Source organism: Xiphias gladius, chromosome 4 (assembly GCF_016859285.1).
Source record: "Xiphias gladius isolate SHS-SW01 ecotype Sanya breed wild chromosome 4, ASM1685928v1, whole genome shotgun sequence".
Taxonomy (NCBI): domain Eukaryota; kingdom Metazoa; phylum Chordata; class Actinopteri; order Istiophoriformes; family Xiphiidae; genus Xiphias; species Xiphias gladius.
In genome coordinates this window covers 24,338,643-24,364,935 of record NC_053403.1, presented here as the reverse complement: position 1 = coordinate 24,364,935, position 26,293 = coordinate 24,338,643, and the positions used below count along the sequence as shown (strand labels likewise).

General features: G+C 41.6%; 1 protein-coding gene across 1 annotated transcript in view; it reads right to left on the bottom strand.

Moving 5' to 3' along the window:
- lama4 (laminin, alpha 4) overlaps nucleotides 1-22,298 on the bottom strand; it is a 37,824-nt gene extending 15,526 nt beyond the window's left edge. The window contains exons 1-15 of the mRNA XM_040125209.1: nucleotides 21,676-22,298; nucleotides 14,792-14,893; nucleotides 14,524-14,651; nucleotides 14,348-14,428; nucleotides 13,066-13,280; nucleotides 10,851-10,951; nucleotides 9,690-9,870; nucleotides 9,149-9,232; nucleotides 8,865-9,016; nucleotides 7,960-8,070; nucleotides 7,465-7,576; nucleotides 7,088-7,252; nucleotides 5,500-5,693; nucleotides 1,743-1,859; nucleotides 1,011-1,159 (exon numbers count right to left, since the gene is read on the bottom strand). Coding sequence (XP_039981143.1) covers nucleotides 1,011-1,159; nucleotides 1,743-1,859; nucleotides 5,500-5,693; nucleotides 7,088-7,252; nucleotides 7,465-7,576; nucleotides 7,960-8,070; nucleotides 8,865-9,016; nucleotides 9,149-9,232; nucleotides 9,690-9,870; nucleotides 10,851-10,951; nucleotides 13,066-13,280; nucleotides 14,348-14,428; nucleotides 14,524-14,651; nucleotides 14,792-14,893; nucleotides 21,676-21,783 — 2,000 coding nt within the window. The 5' untranslated portion in view covers nucleotides 21,784-22,298. The remainder of the gene's footprint in view (nucleotides 1-1,010; nucleotides 1,160-1,742; nucleotides 1,860-5,499; nucleotides 5,694-7,087; nucleotides 7,253-7,464; nucleotides 7,577-7,959; nucleotides 8,071-8,864; nucleotides 9,017-9,148; nucleotides 9,233-9,689; nucleotides 9,871-10,850; nucleotides 10,952-13,065; nucleotides 13,281-14,347; nucleotides 14,429-14,523; nucleotides 14,652-14,791; nucleotides 14,894-21,675) is intronic.
- Nucleotides 22,299-26,293: the final 3,995 nt, after the last annotated feature.

The following is a 26,293-nucleotide window of genomic DNA, read 5'->3' as shown; positions in this document are numbered from 1 at the left end:
AACACACAACTCTGCAGAACTCAGGTCTATGGAGGACTTTAAAATCCCTCAGCCAGTTGTTTTGGATTTACGGCCTGCACCTTTATGGTTTTTATTTACCCTTTTCCCAGCAGCATAAGGCAGCTGTTTTCTGCAAAAAAAAAAAAAAAGAGCTCTGAAAGACCCACTGTACATTACCTGTCCGAACGGCAAAGGTTAGCAGCTAGCTGGTGAATAAAGTGAAAAGTGAATCTTTTGGCTCGTGGCGAGAAACATAACTAAAAATGACTGCTGATGTTGCTATTTGTCTGCTGCCTAGATGTGTTAATAGGTTGTTTGCTAACTCATTAGGCAAACGTTTTCATTTTTGGATCCTATCATGTGCAATATAGAAGAGAAAAGAAAGCATGATGATCATCATGTATTCTTTAGATTCACCAATTAATTAAATAAAACAAAAATAGTGGTGGTAGTAAAAATAGCACTAGTAAATAGTGACTGTTGAAGAGCATATAAACAATCTTCTTGATTTCTGCCTTTGCAGCTATAGACAGAAGAGATTGTGACATGTCACAGTAGGAAAAGCACAGTTGTAAATAATACAATGACTAACGGCTAAATTCCATTTAGCTGGGTGTCACTGGGTGACATGTTCCTTTCTTACCATGAACTCACACACTGTAGTTTATTTTTAGTCATTCTCACATACACCATTTGTTGGCAGAAATACACACTAGTGCACCAAATGTAGATTAATATGCTTCTAAAAATATTCCCCAACAAATGCGCTGTTTCACCTGTTTGAGTAAACGTTTCTATAAACTACAGTGGTCAGCTGTTTTAGGAAATTACTGATCCATTTTAAAAATGAAACTGCAGTATATATTTCAATTTTAAAAGGTTTATGTCTTTAGTAGTGTGGGAGTAGGGCTCAGTGCCACAGACAGGTTAAAGAAGTACTGAGAGAGTTTTGCTCATTTTACGGGTTTGATAATGTGTATCACAAAGTTTAATTCAGAAGGGTGTCTCACTCCTCCACTTCGTTGGCCCGTCTCTCCAGCTCCTCAGCGTGCCTGTCAGCCCTCTGAACCAGATCTCTGTCAGCCAGCGAGAGACGCTCTGTCTTCTCCATCAGCTTTTGGCTGGCGCCATCGATTGCCGCGTGGTACTCGGTCACATTCTGTGCTCAGATGCACATGTGTAGACACACACACAATAGAAAGCGAATATTGTATGATTCAGTTACAAGGACACTCTACAGAATTGCATCAGTAATCACTAATATCTATACAGCCTTTATTCTCAGTAACATCATCATTTACTTTGTGATTACTCAAAAGTCCAAAGTATGATTGCACACATACACACACACACAGACACATGCGCACACACGCATACGTCTAAGTTAACATTGTTACCTCAGGAGGATTGTAATTCCCCACAGAGTAACTCAATAGAGAGCTACTTCACTAAAAAGGGCCGTTATAGGACAGAGGACACAAATCAAACTGGCCAACTTTAGAATCGGACATAGGCCAGGTCAAATGAAGCCATTTCATGAATTAAATTCAATGCAAGGACTGAAATACTGCAACCCCACATCACAGTCTATTAGGTTATGAAACATGCTCCCTCAGTCGGTGAGCCACAAAGAAAACCTGAGCATCATTAAACAGCAGGGACCCGGAGATTTTTCCAGTTTCAACCTTGAAAACACTGTGGGTCCAGAGAAACACGGGTCCTCACAGTAATGTAGGCCTCACCTGCACCATAGCATCCACCTCAGCCACAGTCCTCTCTGTGTCAGAGATGAAGCCTCTGGCTACTTCCAGTGTGTCGTTGACGGCAGCATGGTCCTCGGTCAGCCTCTGCTGTTTCACCTGGGGGCACAGGGAGATAACACTTGCACTTACAAAGAAGACAGGCAGACATAACAAAGCACACACAACATCAGAGACCATCACAGACATCACTAAACAGATCTGAAGTTGAAAATTTTAACTTCTGACAGCTGTTGTTTACGGAATTCCCCATAATCACATGAACTGTACATTTGTGTTTACCCACGCTTTCAGCTCTGAGCCTAACTCTACCCACTCCAACATTTTTGAAAAATGCTAACAAGTGGGCAAGGTGCTTTAAGGGGGGGCGTGTTGGTATCGAGGGACCTGCTGCCATCCGCAACCACTGCCGAGCCGTGTGAGGACGGTGCTTCTATAGCCGTCAAAAGCACAAGTCTGAACCAATGCACCGCAATTTGAAAATACTGAGTAGAGGGGTCGCAAAAAATAGCCTTAACTCCTGTGAATGATGAGTCTTGATCAGTGTATATTTGAAAATGAGTGTGGTTTCACAGACTCTCACTCAAGGACATTTCCTGGGGGAGGTGGGCTGCCCACCTCAGATTACACCACGTTAACATTCTTTTTTGAATATAAATTGCATGACTTAAATAAATTCCGGACAGTTGACTCTATTTCAGCACTGGCCTTGCATGGTTCAGGGACGATTTAAAACAGTGGCTGGTGTGTTAAGCCATTTTCAACCCACGAAATGCCGATTTTGATAACTTTACCAAGAAATGTCAACATTAATATTGATGTGTTTCATCAATGTACAGTCAAATTTAGTTTACAGCTCAAAAAACATATTTATGTGTGCAAAAAAACAAAAAAGCATATTACTTAAAAATGTCCACAATCTTGAAGATTTTCATTTAAATAGATGCCTCTTAAGTCACTGTCTATCGCTGAATGAGGTAACACAGTGGTGACTGATGAAAGTATTGAAATATTTATATATTTGCAGTATTAAGAACTTGCTGTCTGTGGCGACTTTCCCGGATAAAATGCTGTATTAAGTTACTGCTGATGCAAACCGAACATTTCCTACTGCTGCAGCTTCACGCTAAAAGCATTTAACAGGCAAAACACACGTAAGTGGTTTTAATGTTGTGGCTGATTGGTGTCATGTCATCCTTTTACCTTAAAACAAAGCAGGAGAGAAAAACGAATTGAGCCTCTGATTTTTGGTGACTATGCATTTTGACTTCGCCTGTCAGTGCATGGCACATGTGTGTTCTTCACATCTGACCATGATCATGTGACAAGTTGGATTGTGTTTACAACACATTTATATGTAAATACATACAAATTGTATTGTCAGTGATATAAGTCAGCATCTAAAGTGTTGTACTTGGTCCCTTTTAAGGGTCAGCCATAGGCCTTTGCAAGACCTTTGCATGGGCCCCCTTTGGGTCTTGGGCCGGGGTCATCTGTACCCTTTGACCCCCCCTGATGGCAGGGCTGCCCACATCCCATCTTTTGTTCAACCACTGCATGACTAAGTATGGCACAATGCTGAGATTGTTGGATTGGCTGTGGTAACTCAGCACTGGGGCTGCAGCTGGTGTCGACCGGTCTGTGCTGAGGCTAGGAAGAGCCCCAGATTAGGAGAGGCTCTGTGTTTGGTTAGTCACCATTCATGGCATTGATTTACAGCAGAGACCCTGATCATGGAGATCCCCACTACTGATAATACATGCACACACACAGACACACAGAGCCTAGCAGCAGCTGTTCTGCTGGGCAGCAGACCCGTAATGTCAACCACGGCATGGCAACAAGAGCTGAATCACAACTTCCTGGATCCAAATTCCTACAACATATGATTTTACATAGTTGTAAATCAACAAGTCCATATTACTGAGAAATAATTTCTTTACATAATTTTTACAATTTTCTTTTTACATTTTACAAAACTAGAAGCAGACATGGTAAATACTGTGATGGATTACTTACATTAAAGGAGATTTTAAGTCTAAAGTTGATTTTTGTAACATATGGAAATTAATAGAGGCTAATGGCCAGGGTAGGAAAAAAAATGTAATGGAAAAAGACGTACTGTCTGAAGATTTGTAAATAAAACAATTTATTGATTTCTAATGCCATTTTCAGATATTTCTATTCAAAACTTTACCCATGTGCCACAATAATGCAATGCTTTTGAGTTAAAAATATCTTAATTTGGGGGCTTTTCCAAGCAAATATTAATCTCCTCCTGCCACCCCCTAAATATTTCTCTATATCCACCTGTATTTATATCTGTTGTACTTGTGACCACACCCATTACTGATGGAAAGAAACCGAAAAAAAGCATGTAGTCACCACTAGTTGGCAGTACAGGCAAAGTCATTTCCTGGGTGCAGTTACACTTTAAGACTCTCCCCGGTCACACCAGAACGCAACACCGCAAACTTTTTCCCGGTGTCTTCACAAAAATCTGTTAGCTCTAGAACGCTGGTGAGGGGCTGCGTGCAGGTTAGTTGGTGGACTACTGTAGCTGGTAAGCTAACTGTTTAAAGTGCAGTCACAGACATGGTCACAGCAGCAAGCTTGTCAGCTTGACCTCTGACACGGTGGTAAGTTCACACACTTCACTGAAGAGTCGCATTTGTACCATTCACTCCCGTCACCCTGGTCAGTCTACTGTCTGTAAACCGTGCCTCTTTTGAGGAGATGTTCACAGTGTACTCCAGCAGAGCGAGGTTAAAGAAGTGCAACACAGCTAATAACCTACAACAGTTCTCCATTTCTGACGATATGCTATTGGACTGTGATGTGAATTTGTTTGTCAGAGGTGAACTCCTCGGGCGAATCTTCTGATTGCATTGAAATGAATCAGTTTCTCTACAAACTTCTGCTATTTTAAATACTGGCGTGATTGGGCCATGGAGACTGTAAGATGGACACTAATACAGTTTGTGTCTCTGGATATATTAAGGTAGGCATATGGTAAATCCTCCTGCCCAGAGGGGGGGGGGCATACTGCATATTTGCATATACCACCACCACTACAGCTCTGCTATCTATCTATCATATATAACGTATAATTGCTGACCAGTCTAAACGCCTGACAGTGTTCCGGTTTTCTCTTTGACTGTTAGGAGAAGAGATAATGAATCTCCATTGTACGGTGATAATTTTGTGTTACAGCTGTGGGTTGCATCACGGGAAAATAAAGCCATGTTTCTGTGTGTAGGCTCTGGATATTATCGTGGGAAAAAATTTGCATTGCAGCATCGCTTGCCCCCTGTGTGGGCCTCCTCCTAATGTAACTGTCCAAACCCAGACCCACAGATGGTTTTGTGTTTCTGTTCTGGGTACTTAAATACCACAATAACAGACTTCTCTGACATCCCTGGCAAACTAAAACCAGATCTCCCTCACACTGCATTTGGCAACTGCAGAACAGATTAAGGATAGGCTCTTCTTGTGTCCTTTAGGGCCAGATACCGCTGTGTGATTGCGTATAACTCAACATTGTTTGAAACACTGTGAGTGGAGATAAAGTAGACAGCACTTACACCCCCCCATTGCAGGGAGGAAATACTGTGAGCCTGTATACTAATGAATTCATAGTGACAAACACAGAATGAGAAGAGAGTGCTCGGCGAGAGATGAGAGTGGGGAGTGGCACTCAGTGAGAGCCCGGGCATCATGGGAAATCACATCAAGTCACCTCATTCCTCTGGAATTTGAGGACGCTGGCTCTGTTCTTGTCCTCCGCCTCCTGGACGGTGCTGGCTGCTTTCTGGAGAAAGCCCTGAGCATCTGACAGCTTGGTGGAGAAGCGGGACAGAACCTCCCTGACAGGTGGGAGGCGGCTGTCTGTGATCATCAACTTCTTCTCCAACTGACGGATACGCCTCAGCACTGGAAATACAATCAGAAGCACGAGCCATTACATCAGTAGTGTCACATTTGAGTGACTCAGGAATTGCTACTGTAGACTCTCAGGCCAAAAACCGCTATCTGGGTTACGCTGCTGGGGAGTGAAAATCAAAATGGGTCTGCGATTGGTCCCCAGCAGAAGCGATGTGTATCTAAATATGTGCTCTGTGCCTGTGTGTGTATTCATATGTACACAGGCGTCTCAATAGTGTTAAAGTAGAAAAGCAATGAACTCTCCTCGTTCCTGCAAAGAACTGAAACTGATATAACCACAGGTCTTTTAGAACTGTGTTTGCTTATCTTTGCTTTGCCCCCCTCTTTTTAGCTACTGAGAGCTCAAGAGAAGTTTGATATTTTTTATCCAAAATAAAGATCTAACTAAAAAGCAAGTAAGAATAATACACGGATGACTAGAGGGACAAATGTATGTCTCCACAACTGTAAGCCATGACTTTTAGCCACACTAGTGGCGTGGCTCTACGCATGGCAATGTCATTTGGTTTTCTTGACAAGCATTGCATAGATTGCCGTAACATTTTGAGCAGCCCTTTATGGTTCCCAGGTGAAGTATATTGTGCCTCTAATGCCACCAGTGGGTTAAGGTTTTTGGTTTAGAGTGAAAGTGCGTAGGGTTTCTTTTCTGGTGACTGATGTACTGTAAATTTAGCAGTATTGCCATTTCTTTCCCTCACTCACATAGCAAACTGGACAAATGCATCTTTTACTGGGCTGTCCCTTCCTTCTGGTATGAAACTGAAGAAAAACTTCTCTTCTTCGGTTTCAAGTTCAGTTTCAACCTCAACTTCTCTGGAAACTTTGTGTGGCTTGGTAAATAAAAAGTTGAATTCATAAGAAATAAAACACAGCCTTGCTCAAATCAGTACCCTCAGGGGGTTTGCTGCTACAGTCTTACCAAAAATAGATGGATATTTCTATAAAAATGTCAGTTCACTGACATTATGATTATTCTCTACTCTAGCTGCAGTTATTCCACATTTTAGCATTTAGCATTTAGCATTATCCTGATATTGTCACTTGCTAAATGAGCCACTTTTTCAGCTAAAGTTTCATAGGCTCCATTTCATTTGTAGTTGAAAGTCACCAGTCTGGTTTCCGCACATGCACACAGTTTACTGAAAATGCGCAGGCTTTCAACATGATGATCTGTTGCATTTCTTCAAATTTTTGCATAATCCTCACTCTCCATTATAATGGTCAAAAATAAATTAATTTAGATACATATTCACGAGTGCCATGTCTTTCCAAATCAAACTGATGCCAAAGAGGATACCGATAACAAAAGGTAATCAATGTGTATTTGCATTTTTCTGCTTGAGTTTGCACGTATGTATGTGTCATGAGCTATTTGTCCTCACAGTCATGGGCCTCAGTCGACTCATCAGTGGCGATGGGCTCGCGTGGGGCCAGGTCCAGTTTCCTCATCCAGGTCACCATTCCCTGGGACACCTCTGTGTTGCGTCTGACGACTGATGGGTCCACATCCTGGTGAACACTGTAAAGCTCCCAATCATGGATCATCTCTGCACACACACACACGCACGTACATTAACACACATGGACACAGACATTAAAGTATGCATCATGCACCCTGCATATGAGTTTGGGACTCAAATGCATAAGTCATCCAGATTGGAAGTGCAGGTTCAGAAGTCACACGCTCTCTCTAACGGAAATGCACAAGACATGGATAAAACAAAAGCGTCTGTTGCATGTGAGCAGAACTGTTTGATACCTTCGATGCGAATGTTGAGATCAGTGAGGTTTGTGTTGAGCTGCTCAGCCAGGGTAAAGGTCTCCAGCGTCTCGTTATCCAGCCTGTTCCCCGAAGTTACCATCATGCTCTCCTGAAATCACAACGCAAATGAGTTAATGACCTCACTTGCTTCTAAAGACCCCACTGTGACTCCCAAGTTTCTTGTAGAGAGGTTTGAATAAGTAAAAATAACTGGAAAACTCAGATCCACCTCTATATGTTGTCATATCCCTACAGTATAAAGAAAGAATCTATCAATATACTGTATAGAATATGAACTCTGTATGCAGCACAGCAGTTTTGTGTATAGTAGTTTTAATCTCATTGTTATGGGGATAAACACTGCTAGGAACAGATACGGCATTAATGTATAATGTATTTCTAGAAGAAAAAAACAGTGGCCTAAACTTCTAAATTCTTCCAAGAACGTCTTAAATGGTAAATGTGCATTAAATAAAAGATAACTTTGCTGACCAATTCTCCCAGCTGTCTGATGTCTAACACCACAGCGTCTGTGGTCTCCTCCAGCTGCCCAGTCCGTGCCTTCATTGCAGATAACTTGTTTTTCCAGCCTTGAAACTGAGTCTGGAAGCAGAGCAATTCAATTCACGCATCAGACCACATCATAATTATTTAGCAATGGTCTACAGCTCAAAGCAGAATAAACATTTAAAGGAAAAAGAAAACCTAAACCAGTGCAGCAATGTAATTTTCCCCTTTTTAACCAGCATCATCTATGTATGTCTATTTCAGGATTTAACACATTTAAAGCTGCTTTAACTGCTTTTTATTTTCTGGCCACTTAGGGCGGAACACCGTATCAAGATAAAAATCATACAATTTTAACATATTATGGCCTTCTAAAGTTTCTAACATATGAGCAAATTTGCCTGTTTAAACATAAAGCAGACATGGAACATCATTAGCATTTATTTGGAGTCGTGTTTCTAGTATAGAGAAAAATATCTGATGCTTTAGCTGCTAATTGTTTGACTTCTAGTTAGCTAGCTAGTTGCTTACTTTGTGTGTCTGCTGTTTGTTTGGAGATTTTTCGCTGAAATCAGCTGTTTGCTGCTGACGAAAGGTTATGAGAGTGGGAAGCAAAACAGTAACGCTGCCGGCCATAATACCAAAACAATGAGCTAAAAGAAGCTAAAAAGCTCCACAGAGCTGAGGGGAACTTTTGAGCTGGGTGACAGTTCTCTGAGGGTTTTTTTTTTTTTTTTTTGCTAGAAACAACCCTTCTCACAATACACTCCAATATTTGATCCATTGTTCATATAAAAATATTGATTAGTGCAGCTCAATTTTTTCTTTTCTTTTGATACATATTGTGTTTAGATTTATTTTCTTGTGTTATTGCATTTATGTGGATGTACCTGCAGTCGATGAGCTGTGTAGTTGTAATATTTGAGCCTGTCGTTAGCAGCAGCCCCGGTGGAGATGTTCAATACTCCAACTTTCAGCTGGTCCAGTGTCTTATTGGATTGCCGCAAGTCCCCAATTAGATGCCAAATGCACTCATCACAACCTAAAACAAAACAAAAAAAGGTGAATTAAAGATACTTCAAACAATTTCAAACAGATAAGACAAAAAGCCCTTGTTCTTTTAAATCTGTTATGCTATAGTAGAGTCTCTGCTATGGCCGTGAATTCCACTTACTGATGTTGCACAGGTTGACTGTCGCAGCCTCTGGCAGGCACTCTCCTGTGTGCATATCACAGTGGCCACTCTCACAATTGCACTCTATAAAAAAAACAGATGCAGGTGTACGTCATACAGTGTAAGACGAAAAGTTTTTGCACAGTGGTGTAAATTCTTGATCAGCTGGGAACGGGTCAGTGCAGTTATCAAATATATATCAAGACCCACAGATGGTATCTTGGCTTCAGGCCTGCACATCTGTCTTGTGGCCTTTCTTGGGGGACTGATTGTTTTATCAGCTGTTTGCGTGTACGCATCTGGATTGCATGGCGATGTCATCAGGCTCTCCGCAGAGAGTCTCCGGCCACAGGGTCACAGCTCTCGGCAGATGCTTCCCTGACACCATGTGCACTACTGTGGTAGTGGGTGTGGGAATGTGAGCCCTCAGTGCAGCTTTTTTCTCTGGGAAAACGTTATCTGCATTGAACGCTTCGACAAATGGTCTGGAGGCGTTTTATTCGGAAGAGTATGAGAACATTTGACATATTGTATGACTTACTCTGGCAGCCGGAGGGGCTGTAGTCCCAGTAACCTGGGAGGCAGCGCTCGCAGTAACGACCTCCGGCCCCTGGGCGGCATGGACAGCTGTGGGTGAGAGGATGGCAGGTGGAGCGAATGGAGGCTGGCCTGCATTCACACCTCCGACAGCCCTGGCAGCTGGAGAAACCTGAGTAGCCCTCCTAGATTACATGAATGAAAAACACTGTTAGATCCCAGCATCTGTCTGTTTGGTTCATCTTGAAACACATTGTCGTGCATCATGTAAATTATGATTCTGGTCTATTACTGCTGCGGTCTTATTTTGGCATTTTTGGCCACCATTTCCATCAGTTATGATAACATCATGCAAGCTAAAGTAATTACTGGGATCTGAGAACGCACTGACATTACTGCAACAGACCTGGCTGGAAAGACAGTTGGACTGACTCAGTTGAGCCAAATTATCTAAACTTCTTTATTTGGAGATAAAACTGTGAGTGCATCCAAAATGCTGGTAATACAAGAAAACTAGGTGCACATCCAACTACGGAGCGAAACCTCTTCTAGCCTCTTGTACGGGGAGATCAGTCTATAAACTTGGTGCTGCTGGATGTTTATAAAGGACAGTTTGTGGGAGTTCAACAGTTTCCAGTACTTCATATGAAGCTAAAACTTCATATTCATATTCACCTCCTTTCAACTCATGAAACTTCAACTGATGCTTCACCTGTTCAAGTGCCTCAGCTTAAGATGTAACTCACAAATCTCACAAGCAAAGAATTAACATTCTAAGCTCTGTAGACTCAGCATGTTAAGGCACCGCCACTACTTCAAATGTTTCAACTGAAAGTTTTCAGGAGCGAGTATGCACTTTTTCTTCCCAAAATGTAGGCAGTTTTCATCCAAATATTTTTGGCTAACCTGGGGGTTTGCAGCCGGTCTGATTCTCTGACTGTGTTTCTTGACCTGTAGTACTTTTTTTTTTTTTAGCAATGATGCTGCATTCCCAGGTCTTTGCAGTTAACTTGTATAGTACAACGTTACTATTACCAGTAGGAATGATAACAAAAACCATAACAATACCTAGGTTGTAATAAACCTCCCCAACCTCACATAGAATCTCTGAGCCTCTCAGAAGAAACACCAGTTGGAATGAGAAGAGTCACAAGGTTTCTCTCACCTCGCACTGGTCACAGAGTCGTCCAGTGACACCTGGTTTGCAGTGACACACTCCTGTCCTATCGTCGCATGAAGAGGTGCCACATTTATTGCACATGCACTCTGGGACAGACACAGGACAAATGCAGTGATGAGAACCACAGAGGTCAAATGATGTCACAAGCACGGTTATTTTTGGACTTGCAGGGCCTCAAAAGGCATATGGTAATCCTTGATTCTGAATTGTGACCTTGGTTTGCTTTTCCACTGAAAAGCATTAGGATTACATACAGACCACAATGTAACTCACGACAAGTTACTCTAACTTTTGATGCATATATGATGACTTCGAAATTGCTCTATTAATTTTGTGATTAAATAGGCACTGCACACTTTAACATGTTTTCTTGAGCTGTAAACTAAATGATATGATTGTACTGTAATGAAACACGTCAGTGCTGCTTTTAATGTTGACATTTCTTATTAAAGTTATGCAAATCGGCATTTCATGCATTGAAAATGGTGCAACACGCCATCTACTGTTTTAAATCATTATGAACCTTGTAAGGTCAATACTGACAAGAGTCAACTGTTTGGGATTTATGTACATCGTGAAATTTATATTAAAAAAAGAACGTTTACGCCCTCTAATCAGAGGTGGGCGGCCCATCCATCCTAAATGAGTGGGAGAACATATATTTTCTTGCCTCTTATTATTAATTATTTAAAAGTAACTATTCAATACATAATAAAGACATATAATAAAAAACATTTTCTCTTCTAAAAAAGTAAGTCAACCATGGTTAGGCTACTATCATTTATGAAGTCTGGACCAATCACAACAGGCCATTTTACATTGGCCTAGGCCTCTTACGCCTGCACATGAACGTTAAGGTAGGGAAGTTGGTAACACGTCATTTTCAAGCAGTGTAGAAAGTGTGTATCAGGGGTTTAGAATGCAGCGGCAGTCACTGTCTAATTTCATACCTGCAAATGCATGTTCTGTTGAGACAAGAAGAAAACAGAAAACAATGTAGGCAAGACGGGAGGTGGAGCTGATAATTCCTGCCTGACTTGACTGTCTCGACTGTTGCCTTGATAGCACAGACAGTTACTCATAGAACCCTGTGCTCCCAGAACTCAGGCTTGCTTATGGTACCTAGAGTCTCCACAAGTAGAATAGGAGGCAGAGCCTTCAGTTATCAGGCTCCTCTGCCGTGGAACCATCTTCCAGTTTGGGTCAGGGAGGCAGACACCCTCTCCACGTTTAGGAGTAGCCTTACAAACCTTCCTTTTTGATAAAGCTTACAGTTAGGGCTTGCTCAGGCTTGTCTTGAACCACCCCCTAGTTATTTTGCTATAGGTCTAGACCGTAGGGGGACTTCCCATGATGCACTGAGCTCCTCTCTCCTCCACTTCCTCTCCGTCTGTACGCATTCATATCACAGCAATGCTTGTTACTAACTTGACTTCTTCTCTCTCCTCTAGTTTTGTTCTTTCTCATCTCTCCTCCTGTCGCTTTCTGCAGGTATTTCTGCCCCTGGTGCTGCAGAGTCTGGATCTGTGACTGCAAACCACCTACTGTCCCATGATCCTGCTCAACACCCACTGCTTCAGTTATTATTATTATTATTATTACTATTATTATATTTAGTTTTACTAGTATTATTATTCCCTTTATTATTATAATTATTAGTTTTATCATTAGTCTCATTATTGTTACACATCTTTATGTTATACGCCTACTGTGCTATGCCCCCCCCCCTCTCTTTTCTCCCCCCCTCTCTCTCTGTCTCTTTCTCAACCTAGCTAGTAAGGGCAGACGGCCGCCCACCATAATCCGAGTTCTGTTCAAGGTTTCTACCTGTTAAAAGGGATTTTTTTTCCTTACCACTGTCACCAAGTGCTTGCTCATGTGGGAATGTTGGGTCTCTGTAAATATAACTATAAAGACTCCGGTCTAGACCTGCTCTACATGAAAAGTGCCCTGAGATAACTTCGGTTATGATTTGGTGCTATATAAATAAAACTGAATTGAATTAAATTGAACTGATTTATCTTAAGATGCACAAGTAGAATTGTTCAGGTTTCATACAACACTAAGCAACAGCAATACCACCACTCAATCACAATCTTTTAACACAAAAGCTCCTCTTAACATCCTGAGTCTTTCAAGTATGGATCAAACATCTCTTGAATAAAGATTACAGCTGTAGGAGTTCACTCGTTGCCCCCACCTTTGCAGTTCTTGGCACTGATGGCATCGCCGTAGAAACCTGGGCCACACCTCTCACAGTTGGCACCAGCAGTGTTTCCCCAGCAGTGCTGGCATTGGCCCGTCATGTTGTGGCACTCGCTGAATATCAGGTTTGGGTCGGAGTTGCCGTTACAGTCACACCTCTTACAGGAATTACCTATCTCCATGGGGTTCCCATAGTAACCTGGAGCACACCTGGATGGGGATAATATATTATCACTGCCTGTTGCGATGAACAACTGAGGGAAAAATCCACCTTTGGATAGTCTCTTTGATTTCAGTGCATGCGAGGAGTTCTTTTGTGATGACGCTTCTTAATGAACTTCTTTCCTTGTCTGTTTTATTTTACTTGGTTTTTTGAATAACCTACAGACAAGGGGCCACTAAGCCTAGAAAGCAATAATGATGCATGTGAATGCAGTAGAGCGGCGGATTTTTCATTTAGCCACACACCGCAGTAAAAATTCAACTGTCTTGCTGTGGCACTGATTTTTGGTTTGTTTTCCAGTGGAGGACCAATCACCATTTCTGCATTAACAAAGGGATTCTGACCTGCACTAGACCAGAAGACTGGCACCAAAACTTGGCATTACCTTTAAGTGACCTGGCATTTGAAGGTGACATTTTGCCGTCAGATTCTCTTCTAGCTGTACTACAAACATGATGTCACGTAGATGTGGCCAGTAACTGTGGAAATTAAAGAGGCAGAGGGAGCTCAAGGCGCTGTAAACAAGCAAACGAAGAAACTTTTTCTTGTGTTCCATATGGCCTGCAGTGTTTGTCTCTGCTTGTCTTTTGCTTATTTTCAGCCTGTTTCTTTGTGCTGCATATGTGTGATCAGATTAATGAATGTGTTTCTCAGTGTGTTTTTGCAGCATTTTTGTAAACGCTCCATATGTGTTGACAGCATGGTAAAGATCTTTTCTTCATTTCCTTGTGTTTTGCCCACTTGCATGTATTGCCAGCAATCAACAAAATTGGCCGCCAGAGACAGGTTTTTGCGAAGAATTAATAATACCACTTTCTAAGAAGGCACCTTTTATAAAGGTTCCGTCAGGTAATGGCTTCATTAATTATTATTAAGCATGTAGTATGCTTTTATTTAGTATGCTACAAAGAGGATTTGTCATGAGTTGGAACCCTCAAACTTTTTGTTATTAATGGATTACAGTTTTTATTGAACGTACATGGACCACATTATTTCTTATATTGGATTTACATAACTTCTAGATTGGTTGTTTCGAAGCCTTGTCAGCACTGACCTCTCACAGAAATGTCCCGCGTAGCCCTCTTGGCACTTGCAGCGCAGAATGGCCCCTCCTTTGTCACAGTGTACTGCGAAGCTGGCCGAACACGCAGGGGAAAGTATTTCAGAGATTACACACCGCTTGCCAACACGCTGCCTTGTGGTTGTGGAAACAAGAACAGACTGACTTACTTGTTGGAGGGGACTGAGAGGGGGCAGGCGCAGGGTCGACAGGTGTGGCTTCCATCCCGGCTGGGAGCCAGCATGTAACCATCTTCACACATTTCACAGAAATCACCTGTACTGTGCTCCCTGCAGTTCTGAAAGGGAAACATTAAACTTATGACACCCTACTTCTCACAATATTTAAACAATCTATAAGCTGTTCTCATAAAAATGAATGAAGTAGTTTGTTAACATTGATAACATAAATGCCTGATAATCAGCATTGAAAACTTACTTTACAAATGCCGGTAATGTCATAACAGGAGTCAGCGTGGCCTTTACAGTTACATGGTAAGCATATGTTTTGCTCACTGAGGAAAAACCCATTCGCACACACCTGCAGTGGGGACAGAAATGCACATGCTTACTGAAGACAAAAAAAGTAAAACACCAGGATCCGTGCCGCAACAAAGAAGTGGGTCCATCTGCAGAATCAGGATTTTGTTTGAAGTTGATATTTCGTTCCAAGGGTGGCATGAGAAAAAAGCTCGTAAAGTGTCCAAATTCAAAGGATTCATCCTCTGGTGAGCTCGAATGAGCGCAGTATACACCATGTAACAATATCCATTGGCATATCCATTGTCATATCTCTAATGTACAACTGTACATTTTCAGAGTGTCACATGGAGGGCAGACTGATCCACTGACTAACCAGCATCACCATCATTAGGTTCCACTGGTAGGTGGCAAAAATTTTACTGTGGAACCTAGGCCATCTGGCTAAAGAGCATAAAGTAGATCATTCAGTGACTAACTGAGATAGCAAGTACCGGGAAATTAATTGGCTTATTTTGAAACTTATTCTGTCCACATTTGGACAAAAATCAAGTCAAGTTTGTTTTTATAGTCCAAACATAAAATATCTCAGTGGGCTTACAGGTCTACAACATCACCTAAGCTCTGTAAGAAGACTAGCAAATAACCCTCAAACAAACACCTAAGCACATAAGGAAAAAATGGAGGAAACCTCATGGGAGAGGCAATTCAAAGCCGGATCCCTTATCCTCGAGCAGACAGGGACGCAAAACGAGACCAAGTGTTCCTGATCAAAGTGAGTATCCACACAAAAGCTAATAAGCCAATACTAGATTCCCAATATAAACTTTTTCAAAACCCGTTGGAATTACAAATCTCACCCTGAGGTTATGTTGCAAGGGTTGATAGATCACTGAACAGGCCCACTGCACACCGGGCCCAGGGGCCTCTAAGCCAGAGCCAGAGACAGTCATTAACATTTCTTGTTGGAAAGTTATGAGCTCAGTCAAAAATAGGGAAGTCTCGATCATGGTATAACAAGTTAAAACCTATACTTATTTTGTAATTTTTTCTTTATATATATATTTTTTATGTTATATAGCTTCTTAGTGCATATAGGCTACGTTACTAGAGTAAATCAACAAAAGCCATTTAGTGTGTTTGACAGCAGAATAGTTGTCTATGTCCATGTCTGAAAGGTATTGTAGTTGGTAAGGAGTTAATGGAGGAATCTTGTTAGAGAAAGATAAAATACATGAATGTATTGATAATAAACCTCAATAACCATCATTTTCTGCATCTAATATCCCTTGTAATACTGATAATCAGTTAGATGTTTTTTGCAGTTGGACTTTCACATCATACATTAGTTTTAAGCATTAACCAAAATGTTACTGGCGAAAAGGCTGATTTCTTAAAACTGCACAAAGTAAGTTGTGAGAAAACTCTTCTGAATTGCAACAGTTCCCTCCCATTTGCAGAATGTCATTTTAAAACCTGCATCCTGTCTGATGTTTGTTCATCCCCGTTTCTCAGGATGGTGTGATGTCAGAGTTCACACAGAGCCAAGACAGCCCCCCTTCCCACACACACACACACACACACACACACACACACACACACACACACACACACACACACACACACACACACACACACACACACACACACACACACACACACACACACACAGAGACAACAACCCCTTTGAACATCTTTGAACATTTGAAGCAGCACCATTCAATGAAGCATAGAAGTGTATAATAGCACTTTGTTTGCAACAGTCTGTAAGAACTCCATACTTTGACCTCCTTGTTCCACTCATTCAACTGGAAATTGATGCTGTGAATCCAGAACAGCCTGAAGATGGAAAATTCCTCACACGTACAGTACTGCATGCCTACATGTGATTCATATTTTCCTGTGATTTTTTCACAGATGGGCTGTGAGACAAAGACGCACTGTTGACAGCTAATGTGAAACATCCTGGGAACAGCAGCAGTGATTCCTCCTGCGGACCCTTTTCTTGGGGTTTTCCTTGACCTACAGTGCACATACACTGATACAAGACATATCCATCAGTACCATCTAAAAACTCAATGTGTCAACCTTCAATGGAAACACACATTGAAAATTCAACTAATGATGTTAATGGGTTCAGTGCTCACAGAAACGAGATGTAGTATTGGCTACAAATGGCAGTCCGAGACATTAGGAGTAATAAATCGTAAGTTTATGGGAAAACCACAGAATTCCAGTGCTATTTACCATTTGTAAAGCCACTTAAAAGAGTTTTGAAATAGTTCAGACCTAGCTTTGGGACAGTCAGTGATGGGTCAAACAGCTGTGGTGTGTATACACAGGGGAGTACAGGACAGGGAGTTTAGGGTTGGAGGGAGATGGAGCAGATGGTGTAGAGGTAGGACATGGACCCTTTAGACTCCTCTAAAATGAGAGGAATGCATCTCAAGTATACCACCCAGCAGCTTGTGGAGCTTGCCCCTGTTTTGATGACTTGGTGTTGTAATCATTTGCATTTTAAGCACCAGACCTAAAAGGACTTGTACAACATCTTGGGAAAAGCTGCTTTCTTGTCATGACTGAGATTATGTATGAATGTGATAGCCTAGCTTAGCATACAGACTGAAACAGGGGGAAAATACTCTAACTAGCTTGGCTCTGTTTAAAGTTAAAAATCCGACTACCAACACCTGTAAACATAAACAGAGAAATAAAATGGACAATTGTGAATTTGTGTTGGAGCTAGTTCTTGACAAACAACACGTTATCCATGCAACCACTCCTGTGCAGCTACATCGCGGGAAAAAGTTCTGACGTCTGTACGGTACCTGTCAAAGTTAGCGATTAGCTGGTGAACATAGTGGAGCACTTAGCAGCTAAAGAGCCAGATATTTTTTAGGAGTTGGTGGAGACCTAAACAGAGCTAAAAAGTGAATATTGGCTTCTATTAGTCAGGTTTCCAGAAACACAACTCCAAATGAATGCTAATGTTGCTTTGTACCTTCTGCATATACAGACAAGGCTAACATTGTTTGCAAACAATTTAGACAAAAACTTTATAAGGTGTTAATATGCCAATATTTTGATAATAATATGTATCTGTATAACATTGAAATAACATTATTCGCAACATGACATGCACACAAGTTAAATTTTGCCCGAACTGCCAAACTGTTTCACAAAAACAACACAAGCTCTAATTTTTTTTCACATATTTTGGGTTTTGATGGACATGTTTGCTTGATTACCATTGCCTGATTTTGTTTTGGCCCATATTTTGAGAACCACTGGGTGACACAAACTAGATACACTTAGTTTTTTATTGAGCTTTAGAGCTGTTGGTAGCTGCACTTTTAACTTTGGACAGAGCAAGGCTAGATGTTTCGTGTTGCATCCAGTTTACAAGATAGGCTACTGTCACTCATTACTCAATGCACAGACATAAGATTAATGTCAATCTTGTCATTTTACTCCCAGAAAGAAAGCAAATAATTGTAGGTCCCCAAATCTTGACCTATTACTTTAAGACTAATTTCTCCTGGGGGTAATCCTGCAATAATGAATATGGAAGTTTGAATAGGGGTTTCAAACATGGTGGTGACTAATTCATCCCTCTTAGCCATCATGGAAATGAAAACAGTTGACATCACCACCCTTTTGCCAACTATGAGCACACTCAGTAATGTGAACTATTTCTGTGGCCCTCGCTCTGTGCCCACTACAGTGGTGAACAAAGATGACATTCAACACGTTATACAGTCTTCACAGTTTTAATGTGGAGCTGCCTTTTCAGATGATTCAGTCTCTGTTCTGCTCTGACAGTATGTATCAGTGTATTTCCTGTGTGTTGACTGAGTGCTTATATGATAGACCTTTGGGCTCCGACACTGCGATACAGAGCTGAACAAATGGAGCTTGTATCAAGCACAAAAACAGGATTTGGCCCTACAGATGAGTGATGTCCAAAGTCAACACACTCTCTGGTCATGTAGCTTCGAAACTGTGCAGCCATGCCCTTTCCCTGGAGTGTGTATTGGGGTGGGAAGCCTCTATGACAGACTGTTTTATAAAGACTATTTCTAACTGTGATTGGTCCTATGCTTGTGTTCTGAGTTATTATATACATCTGCCTTGACTTTTGACAGAGTTTTCCAAGAGTGGGAGAATTGTGGATTAAATGTTTAGGCTTGAAGGTTGAATCTCATTTTTTCCTTTTTTCACAGCTGGAGTTGGCTGCTGTAATTATATTGACATTGACGAGGGGTTGAGACACTGGATTTAGTTATGCTAACTCCTCCAAACACCATCAGTATGGGGCAGATCCTGGGTCATGAGAATCTCATCCAAACTCAATAACTGTGCACAGAGACAGTCTGGCTGCAGGGGTGGGGCCTGCTCTCAGGGGACCCTCAACTTAGAAAACTCAGACATTAATAAATAAAGATGTGCATCAGAAAATAATTGCACTGGTTTCACATTTCCAAGTTTGGAGATTGTATCCCTCCACATTCTCTTGCATATTTTTGACCTATAGCCCATTTGCCCAGGATGTTTCTTTATACCCATCACCTCTGAAAAAAGTCGCTATATAGCCACTTACATCTAGGTTGCCAAGACTTATGGCTCTTCAGTGCAGTTCTATGGGGCCAGTGGACATAAATCAACCTCATAAGCGTCCACAGCATCCACGTTATGACATTCACAGTATGAATTAATATTTCTGTAAAAGGAGAAAATTGTACTTTATATTTACATTATATGGTTTTCATTGTTTTGCTCAAATCGAGTTGATGATAACAACCCTATAGCTAGACAAGACTGTCAATATTGGTCATCTCTTTAAAACTCCAGATTACATTCAGTAACAATATTTTTAAAATTCTTGTTTTCCAAATGGCAACCACGGTATGGTTAAGGTTAGGGAAAGTTTGTGGTGATGTTTAGTAAAAACCGAAATGTCAGGTGCAGGTCTGGGACAGGACATAAACTCCTCTCTCCTGCATGAAAAATGCCTTACATGCCTATTTACCTAACCACCACATCCTTCATTTCTGCCTCGCTACAATAACATTGCTACCTGCTTAGCACTTCATGTTGGCATCGGATGTAAACCTTGAGGTGCGGAATCATCCAATGTGGAAGTAATTCCTTAGGATACTGGGCTGGACGATAAATGAAGGGGCACTCAGTCACCCTGTAGAAGTTTCTAAAAATTATATTTCTTCAGATTTCGGTTGTGATTGATTTGGAGACACCTGTCATTACTGGTGATAATGGCAAATTTGTTTTAATGATACATGTTCCAGAGTTTTGTTCAAAATGGGGACAGATATACCAGAAGCTGCTTTTCTGTCAGAAATGCAACCAAGAAAAGCAACTCTTGTATCAGTTTACAGTGCAGCCAAACAAACAGTGGCCTGAGAGGATTAATCATGTCAATAAAGAAGACTGAGGAGGACGTTCAACAGTGTCATCCCACATAGACGTACTGAACCCAGTGCGCCTTCCACATTATGTGAACTGTTTGCATGAATAATGTCCAATACATGTAATGTATGCATCATTTCCTGTGGCATTTTGTGCTTGGGGATGCATTTTGAATCATATAGGAAAGGCTGAATTATAAGCAACTATTAAGGTACAACAGATGGGTGACAGATTAAAGGAGAAACCAACATAAATTGTCTTAATAAGGAGCTGGGCCACCACACGCTTCCAGAACGGCTTCAATAGGCCTTTGCATTGATTCCCCAAGTCTCTGGGTCTCTACTGGAGGGATCGAACACCATTCTTCCAAAAGATATTCCCTCATTTGGTGTTTTGATGATGGTGGTACAGAGCGCTGTCTAACACGTCGGTCCAAAATCTCCCATAGGTGTTCAATTGGATTGAGATTTGCGATTTGGTGATTGCGAAGGTCACAGCACATGATTCAACTCATTTTCATACTCAAACCATTCAGGGACCCATCGTGCCCTGTGGATGGGGGCTTTGTCATCATTTGTTTTCCTTTAATTTGTCACCTGTCTGTATATGGGGAGGCAATTACAGTATGTAAAATATGTTCTATGGCTCTTGTTGAAAAACTTTTGTCCATAAATAGAAGCAAAATGGGTTTGGTATAATGGCAGTCTTATAGATTATAACGTTTGAGCAAAATAGATAAACTCAGAATTAGAAAAGATATAATTTAAATGTCATGAAATGAAAATTGTCTGCACAGTTGATGGTTTGGCCTCTGAACTCATATCCATTGGAGTTATACTAAGCCAAGGGAGCACTGGCCTGTGTGCCAATAGTCCTCTATAGCTTCTCTTGCCCTTACTGTCTCTGTCTCTCTTTCTCTCTGGGGTGTTGCTCAACATTTAGCAGCTGGTTTTCATTAGGGAACTGTCAGGGAGGGGCATGACAGTGGTGGAGACAGTAACTGAGAGATCACCTGAACTTTAGCCTTGTATTACCTCTGATGACGCGAACACACACAAACACCACAAACACACACACACACACACACACACACACACACACACACACACACACACACACACACACACACACACACACACACACACACACACACACAGGCGTAAACACAAAGGAGGACCATTGTGAAGTCCAGACAGAGTCAAGTCACAGAGTCACCAGACAGACACAAGTCCTCAGAAAGCTCTCCAGATAGCCAAAACGAATCACTCCCAAATCTGCCCCCCTTTACAGTTTTCACCTTAACATCTGTGTACATGATCATCAGTCTCATTACATACAGTAGGAACAAAACTAAACGTAGCTGTACTAGAATGCCCGCCATACCGGCCAAAAAAAGATAAAACCAATCTGTCTTACTTTCAGCACCGACTGTTGATGTTCCCCAAGCCTGGCGGCAGAAGTTGGATAGACAATCCCTGAGAGGATGCAGAGAAGGCAGAGGCAGGACAGAGATTTAGCAGCCATATTTGTGCTTTTGCCCAGTGGAGCACTGATCCCCCTTTCTGTCTCTGTCTCTGTCAGTGTCTCCTGGCTGTAAGAAAGACTCTGGGCAGCTCCTCTTGCTCGGCTGCACCCGTTGGCTTCACTTTTTTGCTTCTCCGACCTCCAGATCCAGTACTGCGCCTAGTCCCAGCCTGAGCTGAATCCTGTAAAACAAACATGTGTGGACTTCCTCCCTTTCTCTCCCTCCCTCCCTGCCCTGATTCCTTTCCCCTAGTGGACTTGCCTCTCCCCTGAGCCTGTGCCTAAATCACTAACAGATGGGAAGACTGGAAACTGAGGGAGAGAAAGAGTGAGAGGGGGAGAGAAAAGAGAGAAAGAAAGACAGAGAGTCGAATGAGCAATAGAGGGCTTCTGTCTGTTGGGCAGTAGGCAGACTAGAGGCAGACAGTAGACACATCCAAACGGCACCCCCACCCCCCTGACTGGCAGAGTCAGATTGAGTGCTGGCTTCTCGTCTCCATTTGCAGGTCTGTGGCACCCTTTCACCTTGAGCTCAACAGGCAACACCCCTCCCTCTGCTCTCCCCCTCCCCTTCCCCTCTGTTCGGCCAGGGTGGGCAGAGGGTTTAAAGCTTCAACCCTTACTCTGTACTCCGCAGGCAGAAAAGAAACAGCTGCTCTGATATCCTGGCCCAGCTCCACCTCGCAGCCTCAGACATGAGCTTTCTGTTTGTTTGCCAAGGTCAGACCGTCAAAAGTTGCTAAATTTATGATGATTATGCGAGGCTCTTAAAAGGAAGAGCCTGAGTGTCACACTTCCAGCACAAAGAAAGTACTATCAGAGTCTAAAAACAGTAGTTGTTGAAACTCGTGACTCTGAGCAGGTTGGACAGTTGACTTTTTTTTTTTTTTTTTACTGCACAAAGACCATGATGTAAGCAGCTCCAAATACGTCCAAGTTATGCCAGCCCATAGGACCATGTGGAAGTTATATGTCTCAAGTGACTAATAAACAGGTTGTCACATTCCAGTTATCTATGGCTGCCATGTCATCCACACAGGAGCAAAACAAGGCCTCAGGCTGCTCTGTATTAACTATTCCGAATAGAACCGGGGTTAAAGTCAAAAGGAAATATGAATTCTCACATTTTGTTTAAGGATATACACCTGTCAGCCACAACATTAAAACCAGTTACCGGTTTCAAAGTTGTGTGAATGGTGGTATTTATGGGCACGTAAGTTTCAAGCCTCTGGAGAAGCGCTTCCCATGAAGGAAGCTGACTGTGTTGATACAGTAACAAACGTGCTTTCAACTACCATGGTGTACTGCTAGTGGAGCACGTCATAGCCTTGCATAGTCTCTGAACTTTGATATTAGACATTTTCCCCCCATTTTCCTACACCCCTATGTAGGTTGTATTCCACTCGGGAATTTGAAGCTAGCAGGCCAGGACAACTAGTTTCCACTTGGAAAGTGGGAGTTGGTTGACCTTGCTTGCTCACTAGTCCGTCTATTCGTCAGTGAATACAGTGAGCATGTTTTATTTACAGTAACAAAACTTTATCTATATATCATGCAGAGACAAGATGAGAATTTCAGTGATTTATGATGGCATACATACAATTTCAATGAAATGCTGCTGAGTTGGAATGAAATGACTTTAAAAATGCAAGAAAGTCAATAAACTGTGTTATAGTTTTATTGCTTACATTTTTCGCCTGTATTGTGCATATAAAAAGTGAAACCATATTTTTTTTCAACCTAACACACTGAGAAATGATCACTAATTATTTGTAAATTTTTACAGGTTTTGTGTCATTATTGTTGTATTTGGGATTCCTGGCAGCTTTATACTTCAGATTTTTTTCTGAATTAAAAAAAAAAAAAACCATACATGTAGAATAAGGACTGTTTAAAAGGTGCAAAAAAAACCCTCAAACTGAATACATAGAAAGTTATCAATAATTCTAAATATGTATACTTTTAATGCAGTCCAGATGGTAAATGGTTGTTGAAAGCTAACAGATCAGTATTCATCCTGTTTCCAGCCAGTGAAGCTCTACCTTCTCTAATGTTGCCTTTATACCCTTCCCCTTCCATTACCTTACTATGGGAAGACTGTGGTACCATAACAAAGTTAATTGCTGTCTAGGGAGTAACTGTAGTTCTGCACTGTTGAGTCCAATTTCAGCCTTTACAAAACACTATCGTGCAATCTAAATGGCACAGGGACGGCACTAACCACCAGTAAGCAGATGCTAGGCTTTGCTGAACCACAATCTATTTGCTTCGCCAGCTCACTGAGATGGAGAGGCCTTTTTCCTTCTCCATGTTTGGCCTGCTGCACATTGGTATTCTCCGCAAAGGCACAGTATAAACACCAGAGATCACTCACAAGCCAGGGTCGTATTCAATGACTGGGGAGGTTTCACAGCAGCAGCACTGTATTCTTAACTTCTCCACAAAGGGATGAGTTTGTCCCGGGTGGTCCTTGCCAACCCATTCAGCTAAGGCCATTCATGTGATCAAAGGCCAGTGCTGGGTCTAGCAGCTGAGGGATACAGCAGGCATGGCACAGTGCAACACTGCCCTCAGAGCCAAAAACAACAGGGAGAAATCCATCTGCAGTGCTGCAGTATGAGACACTTGATGCTTTTGCTGCACTTTCTGTAGTTTGCTTGGCAGTATTTTTCTCATTCAAAGGGTTCATATTAAAGGATAATTTTCAGTTTTCAGTTTCAGTTAATTTTCAGGTTGGGTCTTATATTTGTAGTGTTGGCCATTATGTTTATTGGAAATAATAACATTGCACTCAGCAAAGTCATTTCTAAGATTTGGGAACACATTGACATTGCTAAAAAGAAGTCCGGTGGGGCAAGAAACGTGAAAAGTGAGCTAATTAGGATTTAAATCACCCCCTTGGTCAGCCAAAGTTAAGTGGAAGAAAAAAAACAAAGGTGAACTGTTAAATTATTACCCAAACTATCAATCGTTCCATTGTAAACATCCATAATAGTTTCATACCTAAATCCTGGGAAATACCCTTTGAATTCCCCCTTTTCTCAACAGGAAAGCAGGGAATTCATCACATTTTGTCAGGAGATTGCTCTGAATTCATTTGTGCTGTAGCTCATCTCCAGATCAGGGCAGAGGAAAAAAGGCATGGCAGCCTCTCCTGAGAGGGCCCTGGAGGTCAGAAAGTCCAGGAGTTCAGCCCTCTCCTCTTGGCATGCAGTGTCTCCTTACACCCTCCACACATACCAAAGTAAACTATAACCTCTATCACAACAAATGCCTCCTCCCTTTAATGCTACACACCTACTGGTAGTGCTAAAAGCTCCCTGGGAAGAGCACAAGCACAACTTTCACCATACAAATAAATGTTAACTCTTGACATTAGATACAAAGTATTATGTGTAGAAATTGAATAATTTGCATTCACATTCATGCTTTAGAAATGTAGCTCCCATACCTATCAGGATAGACTTGAATTACAGCAATTATAGAGTATGCTTCAATTCCTATATCAACAGCACCTTTATGAAACTAGGAGTGAGGAGTACAGTTCAGATCATAAAGTCCTGGTTTATTACAACTTGGGTCTTTAGTAGTTTTGGCCATTTTCCCTCTCAGTTATGGTAAAATTATTAGTACTTGTCATTATTAGTAGTAGCCAAAGTAACTGATGAGATCTGGGAACACAAGAAACACAAACAATCAAATAATCTGACATGTTGAAAAAAAAACAAAGGTTAAATCTGATTATCTAAACCACTTTATTTGGTGGTAAAGCTGAAAGCGAGCACATTCAGAATGTTGGTAATAATCCTTCATAGCAGCGTTGCAATGTTCCTAGATGTCAGCTGTGATAAACCAGAACCTGCTATTTACTGTATCTTGTGTAACAAAATTGTATAGCTCATAAGCTCATGAAGTGTCCAAAATGCAAAAGTTCATCCTGTGGGGAGCCAGATTTAGAATCTATAACTTTCATTAGATTTTGATATTGTTGTGTTCAACTGCCCTGATATTGGCACTAGAGGAAAAGTTAGGAGCTCCCCAAAGTAATTCAGAATCTTCCATTTGGGGACCATAAAAATCCATATGCAATTAGGAGTTGTAGAGATATCTGGTTGTGGACAAAACAGTATGGACTAACCTGCACTGGTTAACTTGTTAAGGCCTCAGTGTGCTTCGAAAAAACTAGATTGTACAATGTATTCCCTAGCCAAGTCTAAAGGTAAACGTGCTTATAGAGGTTCCAAAGTGCCACACTGGAAGGCAGGATAAAAATTTGCTGTCACAGCCTCCTCCTGGATGCATCCCACTGCTTCCCTGGTCTCTCTCCAAGAGCTCTGTGTCTTTTGAGAGTCTCTGTAGTCTTGACAGGATGAATCTTGCAAATGGGGATAAAGGCGTAAGCTTTTTGGTGCTGCATTCTGTTGTACACACGAAGAGTCACAAAAGTAGTTGCGTGAAGAATGAAAGAAAAGCTTGCACTCTTCTGCACACCTAGCCGGTTGCCTTGTAA